Source organism: Neolamprologus brichardi, chromosome 17, assembly GCF_056152115.1.
Source record: "Neolamprologus brichardi isolate AB-2024 chromosome 17, ASM5615211v1, whole genome shotgun sequence".
NCBI lineage: Eukaryota > Metazoa > Chordata > Actinopteri > Cichliformes > Cichlidae > Neolamprologus > Neolamprologus brichardi.
The window spans coordinates 10,226,555-10,249,182 of record NC_142120.1 but is presented as its reverse complement, the minus strand read 5'-3'; the positions used below and the strand labels follow the sequence as shown (position 1 = coordinate 10,249,182).

At 39.6% G+C, this 22,628-nt stretch overlaps 1 protein-coding gene across 6 annotated transcripts in view; it reads right to left on the bottom strand.

Annotated features, from left to right (window-relative positions):
• The window catches only part of ptpn12 (protein tyrosine phosphatase non-receptor type 12), a 54,090-nt gene extending 36,973 nt beyond the window's left edge, over positions 1-17,117 (bottom strand). For all 6 annotated transcript variants that reach the window (XM_087830320.1, XM_087830319.1, XM_087830321.1 and 3 more), the window contains exon 1: positions 16,545-17,117. In XM_087830320.1, coding sequence (XP_087686446.1) covers positions 16,545-16,646 — 102 coding nt within the window. In that variant the 5' untranslated portion in view covers positions 16,647-17,117. The remainder of the gene's footprint in view (positions 1-16,544) is intronic.
• Positions 17,118-22,628: the final 5,511 nt, after the last annotated feature.

The window sequence follows — 22,628 nt, the reverse complement described above, 5'->3', positions numbered from 1 at the left end:
TTTGTCAAGATTACTCAAAAGCTTCTAATTTGATCCTAATGAAACTGCGAAGCGGTGCATGCACAAGTAACATAGTAACCCACACTCAGGGCATGTTTAATGGTTTCTATAACTGACACTCGGGTTTATGCACAACTCCGGCTAAAGCTAACAGTAATTTTACAGCAATCTACTTTAGTGGGAATGCCATGAAAAATAACAGTAGTAGACTTCTCAGAAGCTCGAGATGTTTCCTCTTGCAGCCAACAACAGAACATCTGATGTACTTTGGTTTACAGTTAGAAAAGCACCTCTGGCCTTGAAGTGCCACATTATTGTTTGTTAAACTAATCGGGGATGAAGCACATCTGTTAAGAAATGATGTAGATCAGTCACATGAGAAAAGAGCACTGCAAATGGGGCAATTCAGCTGCATTTAAAAGTAATTAAACAGTAATTACACCTCTTGAATCGAAGTTATTAGTTTGTACTCTAATCACATCTTTATTGTTTCGTTTTAAATTCACTGTGGTGGTGTACAGAGGCAAGAATTTTAAAAATTGTGTCAGTGTCCACACACTTATGGCCCTAACCACACAAAAAAAATGATCCCCCTAAACCACTTATACATTAAAGGAAAGAAAACCACAGGCAGAATACATGTGAGTAATATGAACAATTTCTAGGCAAGACCACACTGAAACCACTGGATGGTTGTGGCTCTGACTGCAAATCGATGTATCTTGAAACCTTACCTAACAAAAGCTCACTAGCATTTATTTGAAGACAACGGTCGAATTGCTCCAATATCTACAGGGCTCCAATTTCCTCCATTTTATCATGTTCTTTTGGTGCAATAAAATAAACTTCAGTGCAATAAATGGGTTTTTTTGCACATTTATCATTGTTACCATACTACTCATTTTTCTAGTTTTTCCCAGCATTCACATGTCTCCCGTTGCCCAGTTTCCTTCCGTACTCTGTTTCTACCTTCTGTTAATGTCCGTTTCTATCACTTACTTCCCATCAGTCTGAGAAGTTAAACAGTGTGAATGAGCTGGCCAATTTCCTGTGAACGCTTGACTTCCACTGCCATGCACACGCAGGGCAGTGCCCCCAGCAGCCCAGGGCTGACTTCACAGACCCTCTTGAGGGTGTGACTGAATCACATGTGCTCACAGACACATTTCTTCACAATGACTTGGCCTAAAATGGCTTAAAGATGCCAGGGCAGTTACTGAGATGAGAAGCAGACTGAGGAAGTATAAATATTAAGAAAATGATTTTTTTTTAAAAATGCCAACAGAGATCATGATGGAGACAGAAAGATTGCTTTAGATGTAGTTGTTAGTGGATCTAACCTACTTTCTGTTTCCTGGCTGAACAAGTCAGCATCAATGTACTTCCCTGGTACACTGAATAATTCACACACATACATAGAGGCAAGCACATTCTGTTTCTTCAACTCTTTGTCAGCTGATTGGCAGAAAATAAGCTCTTCCTGCTACAGCAGAGGGGAGAAGGTTTTTGAATGTGTGTGGCCAGGAAGTGCGGTTATTGAGCGCTACTGGCAGAGAGGCAGCACTGACGGTCACCTTCCATGCAGACACACATACACACACGCCAAAATAGGTCACTCCTCACAATGTTCTCAGAAAAATCCATCTCCCGCGCTGCGAGCATGCGGGGAAAAGATGCACTGCTACAGCATGGAGACTAAAAGGGTCTGTGTGAGTTTGTTGCTGTGCTTCCCTCACTCAGACAATTCAATCAGCCTGATCTGTGTGCTCTCTGCCTTTCTTTCACTGTGGCATTAATGTCCCCGATCAGTAAAAGGCTGCACAAGTGCAAAGTCATATTCAGTTATAAAGAAAGACGTGGCTAAGACAAAGCAACAACAGCAGAAATATTAAAGGAACAGCTTGACATTTTGTGAAAATATACCGTCTCCGTCTCACTGACTTTCTTACCAAGAAGATCATTACTAAGCTAATGGCTTTAGCCAAAGCTAAAAACCAACCCCTAATATAAAACAGCATGTTGATGTTTTATATTCAAGCTTTTCTTTGAATGAAAAAAAATGAATAGAAAACACTCAGTGAGTTTTGCCCCAACTTTTTTTCATGTTAATAATAGTGCTGTCAAAATTAACACGTTAACGCAGATTAAGCCGTCATCACGATTAACTCGATACAAAAACTTTTTACGGTATTAACGCATATTGGGTGCAGAATGACTCAAAATTCCTGAAATGTTTCTGTCAACGCATTTCGGGCAGTTTGTCCAAGTAGCGTTACCTTTGCACATGCGCAAATGGGCAGTTGATCTGGTAGTGACGGCCAGCTGAGCCAATCAACTCAATCTGGAAGAGGATAAATGCACATTGGCCCTCTCTATGGGAAATTTGAGTATTAAAAAAAAAAAATAACAAGACGGAACAGTTGGCCGACAAAGTATTATGCACATTGTGCAGGAAGGAATTTTGTTTTCACCGAAGCTCTTCCAACTTAAAATATCACATTGACGCGATGTATAGGTTAGCCGGGGATGCTGCTAGCACTTTGGCTAACGCGTAACCCAGCTTGCAACCAACCACTCACGGAGCATCGGGGGCTCAGTAAGTCTACCTCGGACATATTGACTGACACAGTGCCAAGTGGATTGCAACAAACTGCAGACCTGTTAATATTGTCGAGAACACGCGCTTTACATAGGTTTGGTTCCTCGTTTCAAGGCCCATTATTCTGTTAACACTGCATTAATATAAAAGCAGCAGTAATTATAATGTTTGCTACTCATCTCCAACATGAACATTATCAATCATTATTAGCCACAGCTGCTAGCTGCTACCTTAATGACAACTTAACAAAAAGGCTAATGTAGCTATCTGGTTGTTGTTAACTGTTAAATGGCTGGTTAACGTTTATTTCACTGTTGTTGAGATAGGACCTTTACTGGCTTCTCAAAATATCTCACATTGAGATGTTTAGTGTTGAAAATGACAACTTCAGCTGGAAGTGAGGGGAGTGGCTGCCTATCTGCAGTGCTACTATGGGTTGTGCATCTACTGTGGGAGGCAAAGACGGCACTGTTGACACAGTTACAAATGAGTGTCTAATCCTTTATTAATTTGTTAGTATTGATTAGTATAAGAGCATTGATTTTTTTTTTTTTAAATGTTTTAAACAAACCTTGTCAAGATAAGCATTGTTGCCGTTGCCATGTTGGCGTTTTCAAACCAGATGAATGGTTGAGAAGCTGCAAGCTCACTGTCTAAAGATTTCTGACTGACAAGTCATTAGCCAACAAGCATACTCTGGACAGCCCCCCCCCCCCCTATTTCTTGAGTGACTATAATTTACACAGCGGCCATTATGTTGTATTCAGCATTACTTGAAATTAGTGAACGAGCGCATCAAGTAATCAGCAGTCTTTTTCCAAGCACAGGAGTCACCATTAAAAGGATGACTTCAGTGTTGGTTTCACTTTTCAGACCCAGAACCAATTTCTGTTTGTTATGCTCCAATGAGATGAGCTCATTTCAGAACTGCAACAATTAAATTATTAACTGTGTGGTTGATCAGATATAACAATTTCTTCATTTCAAAGGCAAAAACATCTATTATTCCCTGGTTTCATCGTCTTAAAATTGACAATATACAGCTTTTGTTTTAAAAAGCTCAAAAAGGCTTATTCAACCTTTATCTCAGAAACTATCTATTGGTATTTTTTAACATTTTATACTCTAGGCCAGGGGTTGGCAACCTGCGACTCCGGAGCCGCATGCAGTTTAGTCCTTATAGTGCAGCTCAGCGTGGTTTGGGAAAATAAATTAGAAGTATTTAGCTGAAGTATTTTACTTATGTTAGTTCTTTTTTAACTTGTAATTCTAAATTGGAAGATTATTGTGATATTGAAAAAAATATATATATTTTATTATTTTTCATCGCTCAAAATAAGCGCCACACTCGCGGAAGCCGGTGTACCCGCCGAAACGCCGTGCATTTATGGAGACTTTCAACCCCAGGTAGGCCAATTATGGGTTTTCGGATACACATTATGTCAGCAGCTGTTCTCCACCATGAACCATGTTAAAAACACACCGCTCACGCCTCACAGATGACAGGTTACAGTCCTGCGTAAAGATGAAAGCCCCGGTTTGCAGGCGCTGTGCGCAGAGGTTCAGGAGCAGAAGTCCCATTGTAAACATATCACGGCAGACCCGACGATGTTTGCATGAACATGCTTTTCAGCATCTCTTTATTGTCCACTTTTCACACACGGTTGCTATACGCATACAGCCGGCTGTAGCTTTGCAGCTCACAGCCCGACACACACCAACAACAGCATAGATAGCACAGACGTCAAAGCGGCGAGGCGTGATTACGGGTGCCGCTCAGGTGCAGCCGCCTCCCCTGCAGCGGCGCTGCAGACCCCGCCCCGCCACACACATTAACCTGATAAAATACATATTTAGGCAGAATTTTGCAAATATCTATTTTTCATTTTTTAGCAGCATAGTGCTTTTTTCCAATTATTTTTTAAAAGTCAGGTCAAGGCTCCAAAAGCCCAAAGACAATATAAGGGTGGCGGCTCACAGCGGTTTTTGTTTACTACATGGATCATTTTAGTTCAGCTGGGTGTCTTTCCTTTTGTTATATTTCTTAAAGAGTTCAAAATGTGTTAATTACATAAAATTTTATTTTCTCTGTAGCACTTCATAGATTTCATAAGCAACACCCCTTAGTTGTTCACACAAAGCATAAAGGTAAAAAACAATATATACAGTGTTGTATTCATTTTAGATGTCAAAAAGTATTTGCGGCTCCAGTGTTCTCTTTTGCGTGGAAACCTAGTCCAAATGGCTCTTTGGGTGTTAAAGGTTGCTGACCCCTGCTCTAGGCAATTTACAGAGGAAAATAAGTAGATTAAAACAACATTTCAAAAGCAAAAATACTAGTTGTCACCATTTCCTATATTAATAATGGGGAATGGCAGCAAAAACCGCATCACCTGACTATTCAGCTGCTACTTAAAACTAAATACAGTGGTCCCTCGCTACAACACGGTACACCTTTCGTGGCCTTGCTGTTTCGCGGATTCTTTTAGTGCAATTTTACATGTTCTGGTGGGTTTTTTTTGTTTTTTTTTTGGGGGGGGGGGGTTACACAATTTTTTTAGACCATTATCAATCAATCTCGTGCCGTGTCTCCTGTACAGTACAGAATGCATTAAGCTTGTCAAATTTACATAAATCTTTGATCGCTACCAGTGTGACTCTGAAGTGCTGTACTGTATGTTTGTAAGTTTTCTCCTCAACAAACACAACAATGTCAATGATACGTTTTGCAGAGTCAGAAGGCACCTGCGGGTGCCTTTTCTCTCTTGTATAATCAAACCAAAGTGTGAAAATGTTCATGCCTGTCTGAGAAAAGTGTATAAAGTGTGTAGTGAGGGGCTTTACAGCCTTAGAATATCTATAATAATTGTAAAAAATACAGTTGGCTACTTTGCGGATTTCACATATGGGGGTTAGTTTTAGAACGCAACTCCCGCGATAAACGAGGGACCACTGTAACTGAATTTCTGTGGATGTTTTTGCAGTCAAAGTAATAAAAACTCAGCTTTCAGAGAATAAGTGAGCATGTCAGGTGCCTGCTATTAGTTAGTAGCATTATAGTTAAACAGAGCTTATGAATCATGCTCATTAACAGAGGAAATAACATCAAACCACACCCTGAGCACTGGAATGAGTCAGGGGTTCGGACCTCAATGTCAAAGATCTCAAAGATAACGTCAAACAACTTAGCATGAGAAACCAAGTTCAACATACGCGCTCATATGCACAGTGCACTTATTTACACTTGAAGGCAACTGGCCAATATAGGTCAGTGGAACACTGACAGAATCAGAGCATAAACAATCTCACAATGAAAAACAGTGGTGCGACAAGAGTGACTTTTAGTGACACAAAGCAGAATGATTTTTTTTCAGTAGCCATTGGGCGTTCCTTTTTTCCTGTCACACTTTCATTTTCAGTTCTAATGTATCTGGCTGAATAAGTGGGGTATACCGTGCTTTTGCAAAGGTCCATCATGACGATGCACAAGCATCATGTAATATTAAAGTAATCTCAAGTAAATATTTTGTAACCATATATGCGATTTTAACTTGTACATGCAGTTAAAATGATTGAAATGCACTGCGGGAAGCACCTGTGCTGAACTGAGCACACATTTAAAACCACCATTACTCCTGAGTGCCCACTTCCTTTGGGACTGCGAATGCCACCCATGCATGTACAGTACAGAGATCATTGTAGACAGACATGCAGCAAAACCTACTCACACTTCTTCCTCCGATTTAATGAGTCACCGTGTTAGTGGCTTTGTGATTTCAAAAGACAAAACAAAGGCCAAACAAAATAAAAGCAGAAGCGGAAGGAAAAGAGACTGGAATACAGTTGGACAACCCAATGAAGGAAGTGGAAAATTAAATAGTCTAAAGACAACTTTTGAATGTAGAAAGATTTCCTGCACAAGTGTTTAGATGTTTAGCTGGTTCATGCACATTTTAATGGCAAAAAAACCCTGGGAGACAAACCTTCAATAAATATGTAATTAAAGGAAAAAACAGAATGAACAGAATGGTTAAATTACAACTTTCAGCTCTTGGTTGAGTGTATTCAAAATGAATACTTAATGGCCCCCTCAGCTCATATTCTGTCCTGAACAGGGTCTTTTAGCTCCTCCATCCTTTCTTCTTATTGGCTGCCCCTCACAAACAAGATCTGAACAGCAGATGGATGGGGCTTTTGTGCTCACAGCCACAGTTTTGTGCCTGACAAATATGACCATATTAGGGTCTGAAGCTGAGTGAGAGTGAACTTAATTATCACAGCATGACCTCTCCTCTGCCTTTAATCTATTCCGTTTCTCTAAAAGTAATCTGAAATTTAACCCAATTCTTAAGCTTATTAGATAATAAAAAATTAAAAGAAAGAAAAAAAAAACCACATCATTGCCAAGGAAAGTGATGAAATAATTCACACCAAAAAGCAATGAGATCAGGCACATTTGTAGAGTCCAAACACAACCGCATGCACGCATAAATGCTTTGCATTTACCGGTATCGGCTTGTTGGTAATTTCCCACCCTGGATCAAAGCTTACAGCAGGAAGCAGATGTGAACAGACCTCATAATCCCAATCATCTGGGACAGGGGCTCATTGTGTTTCGTGTGTGCTTGGTGCCTGTGTGCATGTATTAATCAGCTCCCTGCTCAGATACTGTATTCACTCTCTATATTAAAGGTCAAGCTGCTGACCAAATCTGCACTTTGCTGTGCGATTCTGTGGATTAAGATGACATTTTGGATATGATATTAATAATGATAATGAAATGCGGGATTATTTTCTTCCACGACACACTATACATCAGCAGGGCAGAAGCAGGATAGGTGTGAGTGCAGGTAAATAAATGTGGGTGAGGTGCTATGAACGATATGACTCGTCCCCATTTCCTTTCACGTTAGTCACACATTGCACACACAGGTCATCATTTCCTGAGTATTTCACTGTGTTGGTCCCTTATCTTGATCAATTAAGATGTTCTCTGTGTGGCATACCACACACACGCATACACACCAACTACGAAGCAAAAATATTGCGTTACATCTTCTGAGAAACACCCAGCTTAGAGGCAAAAGGCTCTTTTTTTGGGTTAAGCCACGGAAAAGGGCGGTTGAGAACGAAGGAGGCTTGTGACACGACAAGAAATTGGGAAGTCTTGTTTCTTGTTGTAGTAACATAAGGCGGGCTGATGGCGATTGCCACACAGACAAAGACAGCAGCAGACCCCTGCTGTGTAACCCTCCTTGACCTGTTCGCACAAACAGGCTTATAAAAGTTAATTTACAGCAGCCATTTGAAAACTTCTTACCAAGAAAGTGCAAACAAATCAATTTAAATGTGTTAATTACTTTTTTTTACAATATTGTTAAATGTTTACTTAAATATTTGAGATTTTTGTGACATTTCTCTCCAAGTACCTGTAACTTTTAATTATTTAATATTTTCAACCATTTGTTCATTTAAAAATAAACGCCAGTGTGCAGTTGTGGATTTGCAGTAGCCAGTTGTGGACTTAAAATATTATGCATGTTCTGTCATTCAGTGCTGTGCTATATTTATTATGTTTACAGCTCAGTCGTTCCAGTGGCATTTTATTTATATTCAAGTTAAAATAGCACAGCTGTAACACTATAAGCGACACAGGACAGTTGGGTTAGCGATCTTGGTGGAGAATTTGCATGGCTGATGCTCAAGCCCAAGGAATCACTCACTTGTATTTCTAATGCAAGAGTAATGAATGATTGTTTCAGTATTAACATTAAGATTGTAAAACTTAAAAAATAATCAGCTTCCTTAATTTCTGAGTTCTCCAAACTTAGGATTTACAGTGTACATGCACTCTGTGGATTAAAAGAAAATTGCCTTGGCTTTGAGCAGGCAGAGAATATGTGTGCTGGATTGTGTAGACGTATCTATATGGTAATGAAGTCGGGTTATCAGTTAATGGTGAGACAACATTGGCAAAAAAAATGCCTTCTAACAATATAATCAAAGCAAAAAACAGACCACATGTCAGATAACAAAGAAGCTCTTTTACGCAAGTTTAAGAAACCATTGCTAAACAGCCATCGTAAACATCGGAAAGTAGCACCTGATAAGACAAACCAGTTGTATCACTCATTCTTTTCTGCTATAAATGGTAGAAAATTCTCTGTGCCTACATGATGGAGCCCAGCAGACTCTACATTGAGCTGGCAGTAGACTGGTACAAAAAGGAGACTGGTTAAACTTCCAAAAGTTTTCCAGGAGAAAAAAAAATTTGGTATTCAACAAATTTTTAAAAAAGGAAGAAAAGCATTTTATCACACAGGGTTGAGTAGGCAACCCACATGCCATAAAGTTGAGGCCTGGGTTTGATTCGGCCCCATAGCCATTTACTGCACGTCTGCCCCCAGGGCTTTCTCCCAGATTTCCCGTCTTCTCTACATCATCTGATCAAACATAAAAGCTGCAAATAACCCCCAAAATGTATTTATAAATATTTAAAATATTGATACCAGTCTTAAACCTTGGGTTAAGGCCACAGACGACATAAAAGATGGACACAGACATTGTGATGTCACCTGCCAGTGTTTCCACCACAATCACCAATGATCATTTTCTAGAAGCCAGATGTTACCTTAAATGGATATAATGGAGGGAGTGCTAATTTATTAGCTAACACTAGTTAGCTTGGTGTATTCATACACAACCCAGGTGCAACAGAGAGACATGCATATCGACTAAATAGTGCTACGTAACAGACTAATAAAAGACCTGAATTTCACTCAATAAAACTAAAGCAAATTTCTTGGATGTTCTGTACCACACAACAACCCATAATAATGAAATACTCCATTAAAAATGCTTCCAAAGGCTTCAACAAAACACACTTAGTGAAATGTTTAATGTCTAATAGTTGTGGATGAGGTCTTGCAGACTCTGAGCAGGACACCTGGCAATCAGCATAGCCATACTCCTAACACAATTATCCAGGTGGATTAGCTTTAAAAAAATTTATTTAAAAAATCCACCCCACTTGGATATTGGATCCAGTTGGATATTTTATTAATAGGGGAGTCTGTGGAGACTGAATAAGTGTTGCCAGTCTCAGGATGGCACCTTAAGGAAACCGAGTTTGGGGTCATTTGTTGTTAACATTTATATAACTTATCAGGCCAGTGTCTTCTCTTTCTCTCTCAAAAAGAAGTCACACTGTGCAAATACCTGCTGAAGAATTTGTGTGTTTGTGCGTGGGGGGTTATACATAAGCGAAAAAGGCTTTCAGATTCTACACTTAATATGCGAACACACACAAACTGACATATACACACTTCACATAAGGGAAAGCCCCCTCGGTGACACTGGAAATTGTTGCCACACACAATCATAAACCCACACAAACACACACATTGTCACATCTTTTTTTTCGTCTCCTTGCTGAGCGTTTAATGTCTGTGGCCTGATGAGCACTATAGAGAAGCATGTGTGTTTGCACTTTTTCACTTTCTTTGAAGTGCTCCTTCAGAGTAATCTGCTTGCAGGAAAGAAAACACACACAGAGAGAGGCTGAACTCCAATTTCTAAACCCTGTCTAGACTACAAAATTAAGTCCAGTGTTCCCAAAACAGGTACATGTGTTTTTATGAGAGTGTATTTGGAAATAATATCACTCCAATACAGTCCATAACTCACTTCAACTTTTTCCTTGTAATGAGAAGAGACTCTAACAGACTTCCAGTAGTGTAAGAAGCTCTGGTTTAATTCTGCACAACTGATGTCTGACAGCATTTGGAGATGCAATGTTACCGAGGACAGCTCTGCAAAAATCCATGCATACGACCCCATGAGGCATTTGGATCGAACTGTTCACTAAATGTTTTATCAGGCTGCATGGTGGCCCAGTGCCCTATAACAGAGGTCACAAGCTAAACCCCTGCAGCTTCTATGTCAATCAACCTGCCTTGAGCTAAACTCTATACTCTATAATCAGACTTTCTCACCAAGTGTAGTCAAAGTGCAACTGTTGTCTGTACAGAGGTCACGTAATGGGTAAATGCGCTTGGGAAAAAAAAAAAAAAAATGCTACTAACAGCAAAGCCCATTCAAATGTCTTCCTTTCCCTTTAAACCCAAATGAAAAATACTTTCAATTAGAATTTTTGATTGGCTGCTTAAATAGGAAGTAAAGTGGAGGCACTACTTTAAATAGGATCCTTCCTCTGCCCACAGGAAGTTACATATAAAAACGAAATCGTCTCCAGGAAACCAGTGAGAGCTTGCCATGTAGAAGTTGAGCTCATTTCACCACGCCAGATTGTGAGTCAGTGATGCAACTTTAGTCACAGCATAATTTATGACACAGCTATTTCCAGGTAAGGGACTGATTATTACAATCTAAGGATCAAGTCATAGCAGCAAAACAGAAGTGATCTGATTTTAAATGTGAAAACTAAAACATTGACCTTGTCAAGGAGGGCGGTCATGGTGTATAATAAATAAGTAAATAAATAAATATTAAATTAATTCAAATGAATTCACTTTTAGTTCAACAGATGAGCAGCTTGCTAGCATTGTGTGATATTAAACCTTGAGTTAAAGCAAGGCCAAAGCAGGTCTGTGATCTTCTCCAGCCTACGCAGCCAAAAGATTTTGACATATGTTTAACATATATGCAACATATTCGTTGCAATAATTTGTTAATTTTAAGGTACAAGGTGATGGGTAACATAGGTGCTGCCAAACGTAGATTGTAAAAAGAAGATGGTAGTAGGTCTGACAAGTGAAAGCAATGCATAACTGCTTTTTAATAGTCAGCAGAGGCAGATCTGCTGGTTTCAAAAATACTTCCAACATTACAGACGTTTATGGGAAAGTGGTCCATGGCTTCCTTGCTTTTTGACCTCTAAGCTGTAAGCACTTTCCTGATGACTTTATGGGCTTAATCTCAAGTTCTGGGTCATACCGACTAAAACACGAGGCACCATCATGGGACTTCACTAACCAATTGGTAACATTATTTTAATCTTTTATTTACAGTCTATGTCATCAGCGTGTGAATGGGTTGTGAAATTAAGTTAGACATGTTAAAGGGATTTTTTCCAGTTCTTTAAAAGCCTTTTCTGCATTGTAGTTAAAAAAATTTTCCTGGGAAAATCCAAAGTACTGCTTCCCACACAGAAACTTTACTTAGGCACACTACGCAATAATAATAATAATAATACCTGCTCAAAGAAATCTGAAGACTCATTGTGGCATTTTACATTTTGCAATCTGTATGAGAGAACTATGCCACTCCATGATCACTTTACAAGTGGAAAATCCCTGCTTTCTTATTTTGAAAGGTCACTGCTAACCAGCTAGGCTCCCTTATGATTGTGCTGATCGATACTGATCGCCGGACTCCCCAGAGACATGCGTCCACGGCTGAACGTACCCATTCACCCATCTTTGATTGTAGCTGGCAACTGCAGTCTCTGTTACTCTGAAGATCAGGTCTGGCCTGTAACTCCAAGGAGAAGCAGGTGGAAAACGACTGTGTTCCCAAACAGAGCTCACAAGAACTGCCAATTTCAGTCAAAAAGGGTGGAGCTGAAGAGAACAGATGAGCTGGTACAGGTGGCTTTTAAAAATATTTAGTCATTTATATGGCACAAAAGGTTTGTAATGATATATATACATATATATAATATATTGTTTTTTAATTTATAGCTGTGAATCATGCAAAGCTTTTTAAGTAGATCCCAAGGGGAAAAAAATATTGAGCTGCAAATGATGAGAACAGGTCAACTTTAACAACAAGGCTTTTCAGAAAGTTGCACAGAGAAACTTTAAATCCTAATTTATGCCCACATAAAGCCTATACTATAAAAATAAATGAATTTTAATATTTTTCTCTTTTTTTAAGTAAACTCGATGGTTCATCTTAATTCCTCCCCTTTGTGTCTGGTTGACCAGGCTATTAAAAAAGTAAATAAATAAATAAATCTGGCTCTCTTACATAAGCACTAATAGCTGGTTTGAAAAGTCGTGGGTTGAGAGAAACAGCTGATAACCCCCCTTTTTGTGAAACAATTACAATTGCCATTGTTGCATCTGCACAGATGGTCCAAATAACAGCACATATTTGACCTTTTTTGCATGTGTACTTTTTGGATTAAGTCACCATTACAAAGCAAGAGTGTTTACAGTAAAAATGCATCTACCTTTTACTGATGGCATTGCTTAACCTTAAAATGGACCAATCATGCTCATTTCTACCTCCATATTTTTTTCCCTTGGGCTCTAGTAGAGTAGCTTTCCATGACTCAAAAGAACCCCAAACTTGTTTATCCTATACTTGGTCTCAGCTTATTACCTGGCTCCTCTCCCTTTAAGCCAACAGTCTTCTGATTGGCTACCTCAGCAAACAGATGGTTTGAACACCAGATAGGTGGAGCTTCTGTGCTACTTCTTTCACATCATACAAAGCCACAAGTAGGGTATTCACCATTACAATAGTTTATATATGACAGATGGAAGGTGAATTGCTTCAGAGCTGACATAAAATGCTCTTCAAGAGCTCAGTCATATCTACAAATAATGTAGGTCCTTGGAGCAAACATTCAATTCTCAATGTACATCTTTATCCTCCACTTCATAAGTATGCAGACATACATCCCATGTAATCTGCCTCTATATGGCTGCCACTAAAACAGCTCACTGTCAAGTTTTCTAATAAGGTCAAACATGGCCAGATACCCCACGATACTTTCCAATTAGCGTCCCAGGTGGAAGAAAAACCTGAAGCTTCCCCACTGCATCAAACAGCAAAACAACTACTGAAGAAAACGTATAATCTCTGACTCTTTGGCCTACTAGAGCCTGTAATTATGTCAATAAAACACATTCTATATATAAACAACAATAGGCAGTTAAAGTGGGTGTTATGTCAGGGTGTTCTGGTGACTCACTTCATAGAGAAGCACACCCCATGTGCTTGTGGTATTGCGAGCTTGACTCCAGCAATTGAAAGCCTCACACAAGACTTGAAATCAACGCCACAGACTAGCAGCAACTGGCTAAGACACTTACTTACATGTTTGCTGCGGCTTGTGAGCGTCAACAATGCTCCGTACACTGGCACATATGCTCGATCAGGACAAATTTTCTTGACTGCTAGCTGGTGCGTTTGCTAAATAATTTAGCAGAATCTCAACATTCACAAGCTGCTGCCAGCTGTTAAGAAAATTTAGCTTGAAGCCCAATTTTTATAAGCCTCATTCAGTAACTTTGCATGTACAAAAATAACCCCGATTACCATGACTAACGAGATGAAGGATAATTGATTTAATGAAAGCACTTGAATGCCCCAGCGATTAAGTTTATATGAGCTGCATGATTGTCAAGGGACTGTCTAGAGACATGTGTGATAGCCTAAGGCTAACAGGAAATATATTGTATTTCATGCCAATGAAGTTCATTTGAAAGGAAACCACAGACATCACACAAATAATCAAGAGTTAAAGCTTGACAAGCAGTCAGTAGTGTCCTACAACTTCTTAAAAACACCACATTTAATAGCCTAAAAACGGTTGGTGGGGTGTTTTGCTGAAAAAACTGACAGGAAGAAACACTTTCCGCTTTAAAAGCTTAAAAATTGTTCTCTTCCCATACAACGTGTGGTTGTTGTAGGCAGTTTGACAAGGCGTGGACGTGTGTAATCTATGAATGGCAAGTATAGTGGTGCTAAAAGAAGAACCTACATTTAACCAGTTGAGTCTAGAAACAGAATTTAAGGGCGAGAGAAAACGGGCAGGCAATAAAATCACAAACATATGGACACTGTACTGAGTCTACCGCGTAAAAATTCATCGAAAGAGGGCATGCATGGTGAAATGAATCTTCTGTAAATAAGCCAAAAGCAGACTAGTTCCAGCTCCGTAGCTCTCGTCCACCAAGCACTTCCTTAATGCCTCTCACATAGCTGAGAACTAATTTCTTTTTTTTGCCGAAACATCTCCCAGCTCCTTGTTTTCTGCAACTCTCACTCAAAAGACAAGACAGAAGGCTAAGTCATGAGCACAAAATTAGACACAGATTCGCTTATTATAGAAACTGTTATGTACTTAATCTGAACAAGAGAGAGGCCTCGATCCAAAGTGTGCCAAAGAGTTGCATTTTTATAGCCAGGACAAAATGTTATGAAATGGGCCAAGAAAGAATGTTGCAAGCTCCAGCAAGCAGCTTGCATGAAGTAGGGAAGTGAGGAGAGTCTGTGTGTGGGGGAAAAAGTTAACCATTCTGGTGCTGAGGAGCTTAATTCCCACATAATCAAACTGCAACATGATTAACATGAAACTAGGCTGGACGAAAAGGCTGCTCATGAAGGAAAGTCTAAACCTGTTAAACTGTAAACTTGCTGTAAATTAAGATAGTAAATCAATTTCCACCAGAACATTTCTAAACATATCTAAATTAAAGTGGACTCAATGACAGAAATGTTTTTATAGGAGTGACATTCCTGTTGTGGCATTTTAAACCATTTCACAAGCCTTGGTCCTATTTTGAGTCCAGACTTTCAACACAGTGACATCCAGTTATGTAGTGAAGGCAAACTAATGACTGTGGGTCAGCAGTCACCACAAAATATGTAATCAAAATTACTTCAACAGCAAGCATCTCTAATCTCAAAAGATCCTCTCCACGTGTAAGAAAGTTGCCAGATTAAAACTAATGCTGTTGTAAGGTTTAGTTTAAATCAGAGATGTCAAACTCGTTTTAACATTGGGGGCCAGATACACCCCACTTTGACCTAACTACATGTTTGAACCCGAGAGATCTTAATAGATGGGGGGAAAACTGCATGATAGAAAAATAATTTTTTGTAGTAAATGAAAGAAGTCTGTCAGCGTGACTCTTAAATTGTAAGACAAAACCTGTAAAATGACATGCTACAATTAGGTGTATCCATTGCACACATAAATGACCTAAAAATAAACAAAAATATAGCAACCATAAATTTCTATAATAGACAAAAAACTGGACCCTTTCAAAGATTTAATTTTTAAAATCTTTGGTGTAGCTTGAATCTCCATGTGGGTGCCTTTAGAAGTAAAGATAAAGCTGTAAAACATTTGAAAATACTGTTAAAAGTCCAAAATTTATACCCTCAATCATGTCTTTCAAACTTTGCAGTAGGGTCTGATTGGAGTCTTTGCCTGGCCTCCAAGCCTTAGGTTTGACAACCCTTGTTTAAACTGTCATTTTTTTTTTTTTTTAAATATGGGTCCAGTGTATGGGGAGCTCTTTGCAATTTGCTTTCGTTAAACTGGAAATGTAAATAAAAGTTTGCAAGTGGCCACATTTCTCAGTGACCACAATAGATACCTGCTAAAACTTCTACTAAAATTGAAGTCATTTTATAAATAGTTGACAGGATTTTTTTTATTACTGGAACACAGGGAAAACCACAGGAAACAAAGCATGCAATCAAGCTTAGGTTTGTGGATATTTAGTGCTTATGAGGACAATGAATCACTGCACTGTGTCTCAATCAAGCATATAGCCACAATAAAAGATCTACCTACATGCTGCTCCAGCAACGTCATTAAAATAAATAAATAAATAAATAACCAAGAGCTAGAGAGACAATAATATTTCTCGTCTTTGTTATTTGCCCCTTTTAAAAAATTTTTTTTTTAAAGAAACCGGAATCGGTTGTATTTCTGTGGCATGGGAGACAATGCTAGGCCGCCATGTAAAGCCTGGAAATGGGAGGAAAAAGGAAGAGGGCAGTGTGGCCACCCCTGCCTCACCTCCTGGGGGATACACAGAGAACCAGGAGACGGAGGGGGCGCTGGGTATGATATGAAGGGTCAGTATGGAGGAAAAGGTGGAGGTTATAAAGGGAAGAGTACATGTGAGACAGATATAGGATACAAGAGGCTAGGTGGAGCCTGTTAATTTTGACCCACCATAAAGTCGCTGCCGAAGTTATCCTCTCCCCTCTCATCGTTCCCCTCGCTCATGGCCTTCACCCCCTGGATAAACTTTCTCAGGATGCCGGCTTGGTCCATTTCTTCAATCTTCTTGTTGCCTTTTCCTTTAAAAAAATCTCCCAAACTGGCAGGGGGTAGGGGAAATGTTACAAAATAATAAAACAAAAGCGGACACAGGGAATGAGGGAAGAAGGAAGGGAGGGGAATAAATAAAAATAAATAAGCTTCACGGGTCCTCCCAGAGAGTCATCGTCCGCTCACAACACAACACCTTTTTTTTTTTTTAATTATCGCCCCATGTTGTTTCTCCCTTTCCTTCTTTCTTTCTTCTGGACTGTTTTCACAACGACAGCGGTTAGTCCCAGAGAAAAGCAGCAGCGGCCGGATTTTCTGCCCCGTAAACTACTTCACAACCGCGGCGGTGCACGAACTGTAAACACTTGGCTATGCGAGAAAAGAAAAATAAAGGAAAAAAGACAAGAGCCTGGGTCTGGCCAGCTTATGTACCCCTCCCTGTCTACCTCGGTTGCCACATTCACACACTGCTGCTCGTTATTCGCTACTGGGGAACATCCGGACTGGGTAAAGCCAAGGAACAATTAGGCCCGCCCCTTCCAGGATATACTTATATCTGATTGACTAACGCTGACCAGGAATTAAAATCCAAGTGGCTAAACTGGGTGTCGCTCCACCCAATAGCGTGTTCTCATTGGACAGAATTTGTGCCTGTCGTTTTGACGCTATTCGTCATTGGTGAGCTAAATTACGATCCAAAAACGTAAGGTTTAAATAAACGGCGTTACTGTTTTGCTGTAATTTTTATCGATGCTTTAAAAATTATTTGTTTTTATTCGATGATATGCTGCTTCACATAAAAATGTTTTTTCTTACAGTCTGATAACTATACATCTAAATAGGTCATCTGTATTATTACATTTAATTGGGAAAACAAACACATTTATATCTTCGTGAACGATATAGTCCTACTCTACTGTAAATTTTACACAATTTCATTTGTCTAAAACTTTAGTAACCAAATTATTTCTCAATCCTACAGTAGTATTGTAATACTTCGCACTTTACGAGTATAGGTATATATTCAATTCACTCTGCGTGTCAGCGCTACTTAACAAATACTAATTTAATGGGAACTGTTTATCAGAATGTACAGATACACCTTTCTAGATCTATCCTGGTAAATTATACCTTCTCTATAACCTGCTCTCAGAAAATGCCACTCACTGAATATTTTCTTTCTTTTAGATCAGGGGTAGGCAACTCCAGGTTTTAGATGTGTCCATGATCCATCACAGCTGATTTCAATTCAATTCAATTCAATTTTATTTATATAGCGCCAAATCACAACAAATGTCGCCTCAAGGCGCTTCATAGATACAGAGAAAAGCCCAACAATCATATGACCCCCTATGAGCAAGCACTTTGGCGACAGTGGGAAGGAAAAACTCCCTTTTAACAGGAAGAAACCTCCGGCAGAACCAGGCTCAGGGAGGGGCGGCCATCTGCTGCGACCGGTTGACCGATTTAAAGGGCTAAATGACTCCTCAGCATTTCTTGAAGTTCTCCAGAGGCCTGGTAATGAACTAATCATTTGATTCAGGTGTGTTAACCCAGGGTGCGCTCCAAAACCTGCAGGACACTGGCACTCGAGGCCTGGAGTTGCCTACCCCTGTTTTAGACCATTCTCTATAAACCCCATTTGAAAATCTCAGGAGATCATCAGTTTCTGAAATACTCAAACCAGCTCATGTGACACCAGCAACAATTCAGAGTCACTCGAATCAATCTTCCTCCCAATTCTAATGCACAGTTTGAACTTTTGCAGGTCGTCCTGACTATGTCTATATGTCTATGCCATGCGCTAAGTTGATGCCAAATGAGTGGCTAATTAGATATTTGTATTATAACAGGTGTACCTAATAAAGTGGAGGTGAGTGTTTATATATGCATACATTTCTGTTTCTTCACATCGGTGGAAAAACATTGCTGGATGATTTTTTGTATTTGTCACTTTCTTAAATCAGTGATCACATTCATTTTTAGAAAAATAGAGGACATCAGTAAATGTTTGCATACATTTGCATACATGTACTGTAATGAAATCTCTTGGTTTTCAATATCTAACTATCCTTGGTCTAAAATCAGAAAGAATAACTATAAGATAGATAGATAGATAGGAAGAAGCAACTAACAGCCAAGAGATTAATGGGTCAGATATATAATATGGATTAAAATGTGACAGAAATAGAGACAAAGAAACGTATCATGTATCACGCACATATTTAATTCTCCAGTGTGACTGAGTGTGTGTGTGTTTAGGTGATGTGTTTTGTCACATACTCACTTTTGCAGTGATAATGCTGATCTTAATTTTGTTGTAAGTTTTTTTTTTCCAAAGACAATAAAGGCCTTCTAATTCTAATTAGGCATGCAGACAGTGTAAAATTGTCACTGTTGTGGTAGCAAAAGTAATAGTAGTTATTAGTACTATAGCAGAAAATGTATTAGCATTGCAAGTACATGGTATATAGCAGACGATTGGTATTATGTATGTGTTATGTAATAATGCTAAGAGGTTCTAATTTGAACAAACGGAGAAAAAAAGAGAGGAACCAAATTGGTATTCAGGATAAAGCTGTCTGGGGACGAGAACTCAATAGACACTTATGCACAACGAACTGTCTTCCAATAAACACAGAGGGGAATCAAGTCACTTTGTTTTCCTTTAGTTCTAGCACTGACAACAAACAAACCCATCTATTCAGCTAGAGTAAGAGGGAGAAGGAGAGGAGACGCTGTCAGCGAGCCAACAAGCCTTTCCTCACACAAACTGCTTTTTGTTGCTCTTGTCTTTAAACTTATTTGCTTGTTATCCCAGTAAATATTCACTGTTTTCTTTGCTGTCCCAGTTTCATGTCCTTCTCGCTTTCCTACATTTTCTCTCTCGTTGTTTAATTTTATTTCTGAGCTGAGTCAAACTTTCTTGCCCTTAGCTGTGCCCTGAATGGAATCTATAGTTTAGTTGTTACTGTATTTAAGAGATGCATTATCTACTAATCCAATAACTGAATTCTGAACATTTTTGGGGGATTAAAGAGCCTAAGAAAGTAGAACCCAAAGATATTTAGCCAAAAAAAAGACCCCAATGTATGCTCAAACAAAGAAATATTTAGTATTTTGGTATGTATCAAATATATATTTTTTAATTTAATAATTCGATTTATCTTGTATTGACACTGAATGCTTAACTGACTGGTCATGTAAGCTCTAAAGTGCAGTATCGTGAGTCTTTGCTGTTGTCATCTTAACCATCAATTATCTTCTCATTGCTGTACAGTTGCCAAAACCTGCAGTGCAGTTGTTGGTGTTTTTATGGCAACAGATGTATGTCTTCAAAGTCATTAAAGTCTTTTAAAACTTTATATTATGAGCAGAAATTATTTGAATGCATTCACTGCAGCCAGGGTCATTAGTCTTAGTTGAGTGAATATTGAAAATGAGAAAGAATACTGTTTAGGAACATGTTATTATTATTGTCATACTTTTACTAATAATACTCATATTATTGGCTCAGACACACTAAAAATAGGACGGCAACTTCCTTGTAAAGAGGAAAAATTAATGGTTTCCAAGTGTCTGCATGGCTGAATTTTTTTGCATACAGTCACTAATTGCAAGTAGTCGCGGCGACCGACTGCTCGCACACTTGGGCACCCAACACCCTCAACTTCTGTCCGACCACTTTTAATCACAAGGCAGTTGCAGCAACCTATCTCCAAACAATTCTGGCGATACTTGAACTGACTGCAATTACTCTCATACACACTGGTGAGGGTTAACTATATAAATGAAGACAGATTGCCAACACGTTGCAGTCAAGCTAAGCCAGTTTGCACTTTTCAGTGCAACTTGTCTACGATGCACTTCTTTGACTCAGCTGGTTGGGTTTCTAACTGGTTGTACTCTGGTTATATTCCTATATAAAAGCATTTTGGAGTTAAATTGCTGCCCTGCACCGACTACATCAGAGGTTGTGGAAGAATTTCTCTTACAATTCTGTTAGGTTCTCTCTGGACTCTGAATGTAAGTAGTTAATGTTAATTTCTGTGTAGATGGCAACAGTTTCCCCAGTTTTTCACAGATAACTGCTGTAATATCACAAACAGATTGCATGTAAGACCCCATTTAATTATAAATTATTGCAGACCGACTCCAGCTTTTCACCATCTTAACCCAACAAGGTTTCTTTAAAGAGAGCACCTTACCCCGCCTTCGAAAAGACTACTTCGAAGACAATAAGACTGCAAGTTCATTGCACAAAGTTACCACAACTGGTGCCCAACCACTGCTTTCCCTAATGTGACTGTAGCATACGGTAGCTTTGTCCTTCTTTATAAAAAAAAAAAATTCTTACTCATTATCATGTATCAGCTTGTTTCCCTCTAAGACCACTTCCTTTAACCCATGTTTCTTCTGATTGGCTGCCCCTCTCAAGCACAAGGTGTGAATACAGGTGGGATGGGAAGCAGGAAAAGCATACTGTGTCAGTTTTAAGGTACATAAATAATGATTTCTTTGTGAGTCTGTGCAGAAGGATGTAATTGTGTAGCTGGATTATTCTGTTTCCTCCCAGCACAGTTCATTAGAAACAGGTCAAGCAGACTGAAGAGATAAACGCACATCAAAGAGCAGTGTGGTCTACTGTACTCTGTGTGTGTGTGTGTGTGCGCATGTGCATGACTTCTCTCATGGCTGTATGATGAGGAATATTTTAGGAAAGAGCTCGTGGCCTTCTCTCTTTTCTCAGCACTGGCTCTGGTTGCACTGCATCTGACCCTGACCTCTGATCTCCATGCAGAGAAGATGGGAGTCAAAATTTCACAAGAGCAGGAGAGAGGGGGGGAGGATCACTTACACATGATATTTTTATGACCCTTTTTCCTTCCTTTACCAATTTCCTCTGCCAGTGCATCTCCACTCTCTTTACCCCTCCTTCTCCACAGATACGTCTACGGCTCTCAAACATATAAACACTTACACCCCCCCCCCCCCCCCCCTCCTTTTTTTCACTGACTCTTCATTTCCAGTCCTTCCTCGTTCTATACTCACTCTCTTCTTTTTCCTTCCTCCCTCTCTTTGTGGAATGTGCTGTTCAGAAGCAGCTGAGTGGAGGAATGTTGCTGTAACAAGCCCATACAACAACCCCAAGGTAGGGAGGTGCCCCCCCCACACACACACACACAGTCATGTATTTACACCTTAATTCTCTGCATGTCACATACTTGCCTGCAGTAGAAGAAGAGCATTAAGATGCACAGTTGCGGGCGTGATAGGATGACTGTGACAGTATCTAGTCTGGACACACACATGCACATAGAAAAAGGCGTAGAGACAGAGAGACAGAGAGACAGAACGTGAGCCTGCCTGTTGGAGGAAGGTGAAAATGTCTGCCCTCCGGGTAGAGGAATGACTCAGTGGCATGTTACAAAACTACACCATGCCCCCTTCTGTTATGTGCTTCGAAAACACTGGTATACATGCGGTAGCATGCAGATGCTTCCCTGCATGTGCCATTAATATCATGCTCTGTGACATGATCTGCCCCATGATCACAATGTCACAGCCAAAAGACATGAGGCGTTACTAAAGAGCATGAAAACAATGCCAACCATAAGCCATAAGGCCTTCACAGCCAGGATATCTCAGCTTAATTGAATACCCATAAATCAAAGCATCAAGCCCCAGCAGCAGCAGCAGCATCCAAATATCTAATGATGAAATCTCTCCCGGGCGAGTGATGTTGGGGACCCACAGAGCGAGTGTCATAGTCTTTTGGTTGTAACACTTCATTCTTGTTCTCTTATTTCACGTGCCTCCTGTGTTTTCTCATTCTCTGCGTGTCATTGCTATCTGTGAGTTTGTTCCTGCTCCCTCTTTTGCTTTGGTCCCTGCTTTTATTTTGACGGTTAGTTCCTTGTGTAGTTTTCTGTATTTTTAGTTCCCTCCATTGTTCTTTTTGGTCTCGACTTAGTTCACCCGGGC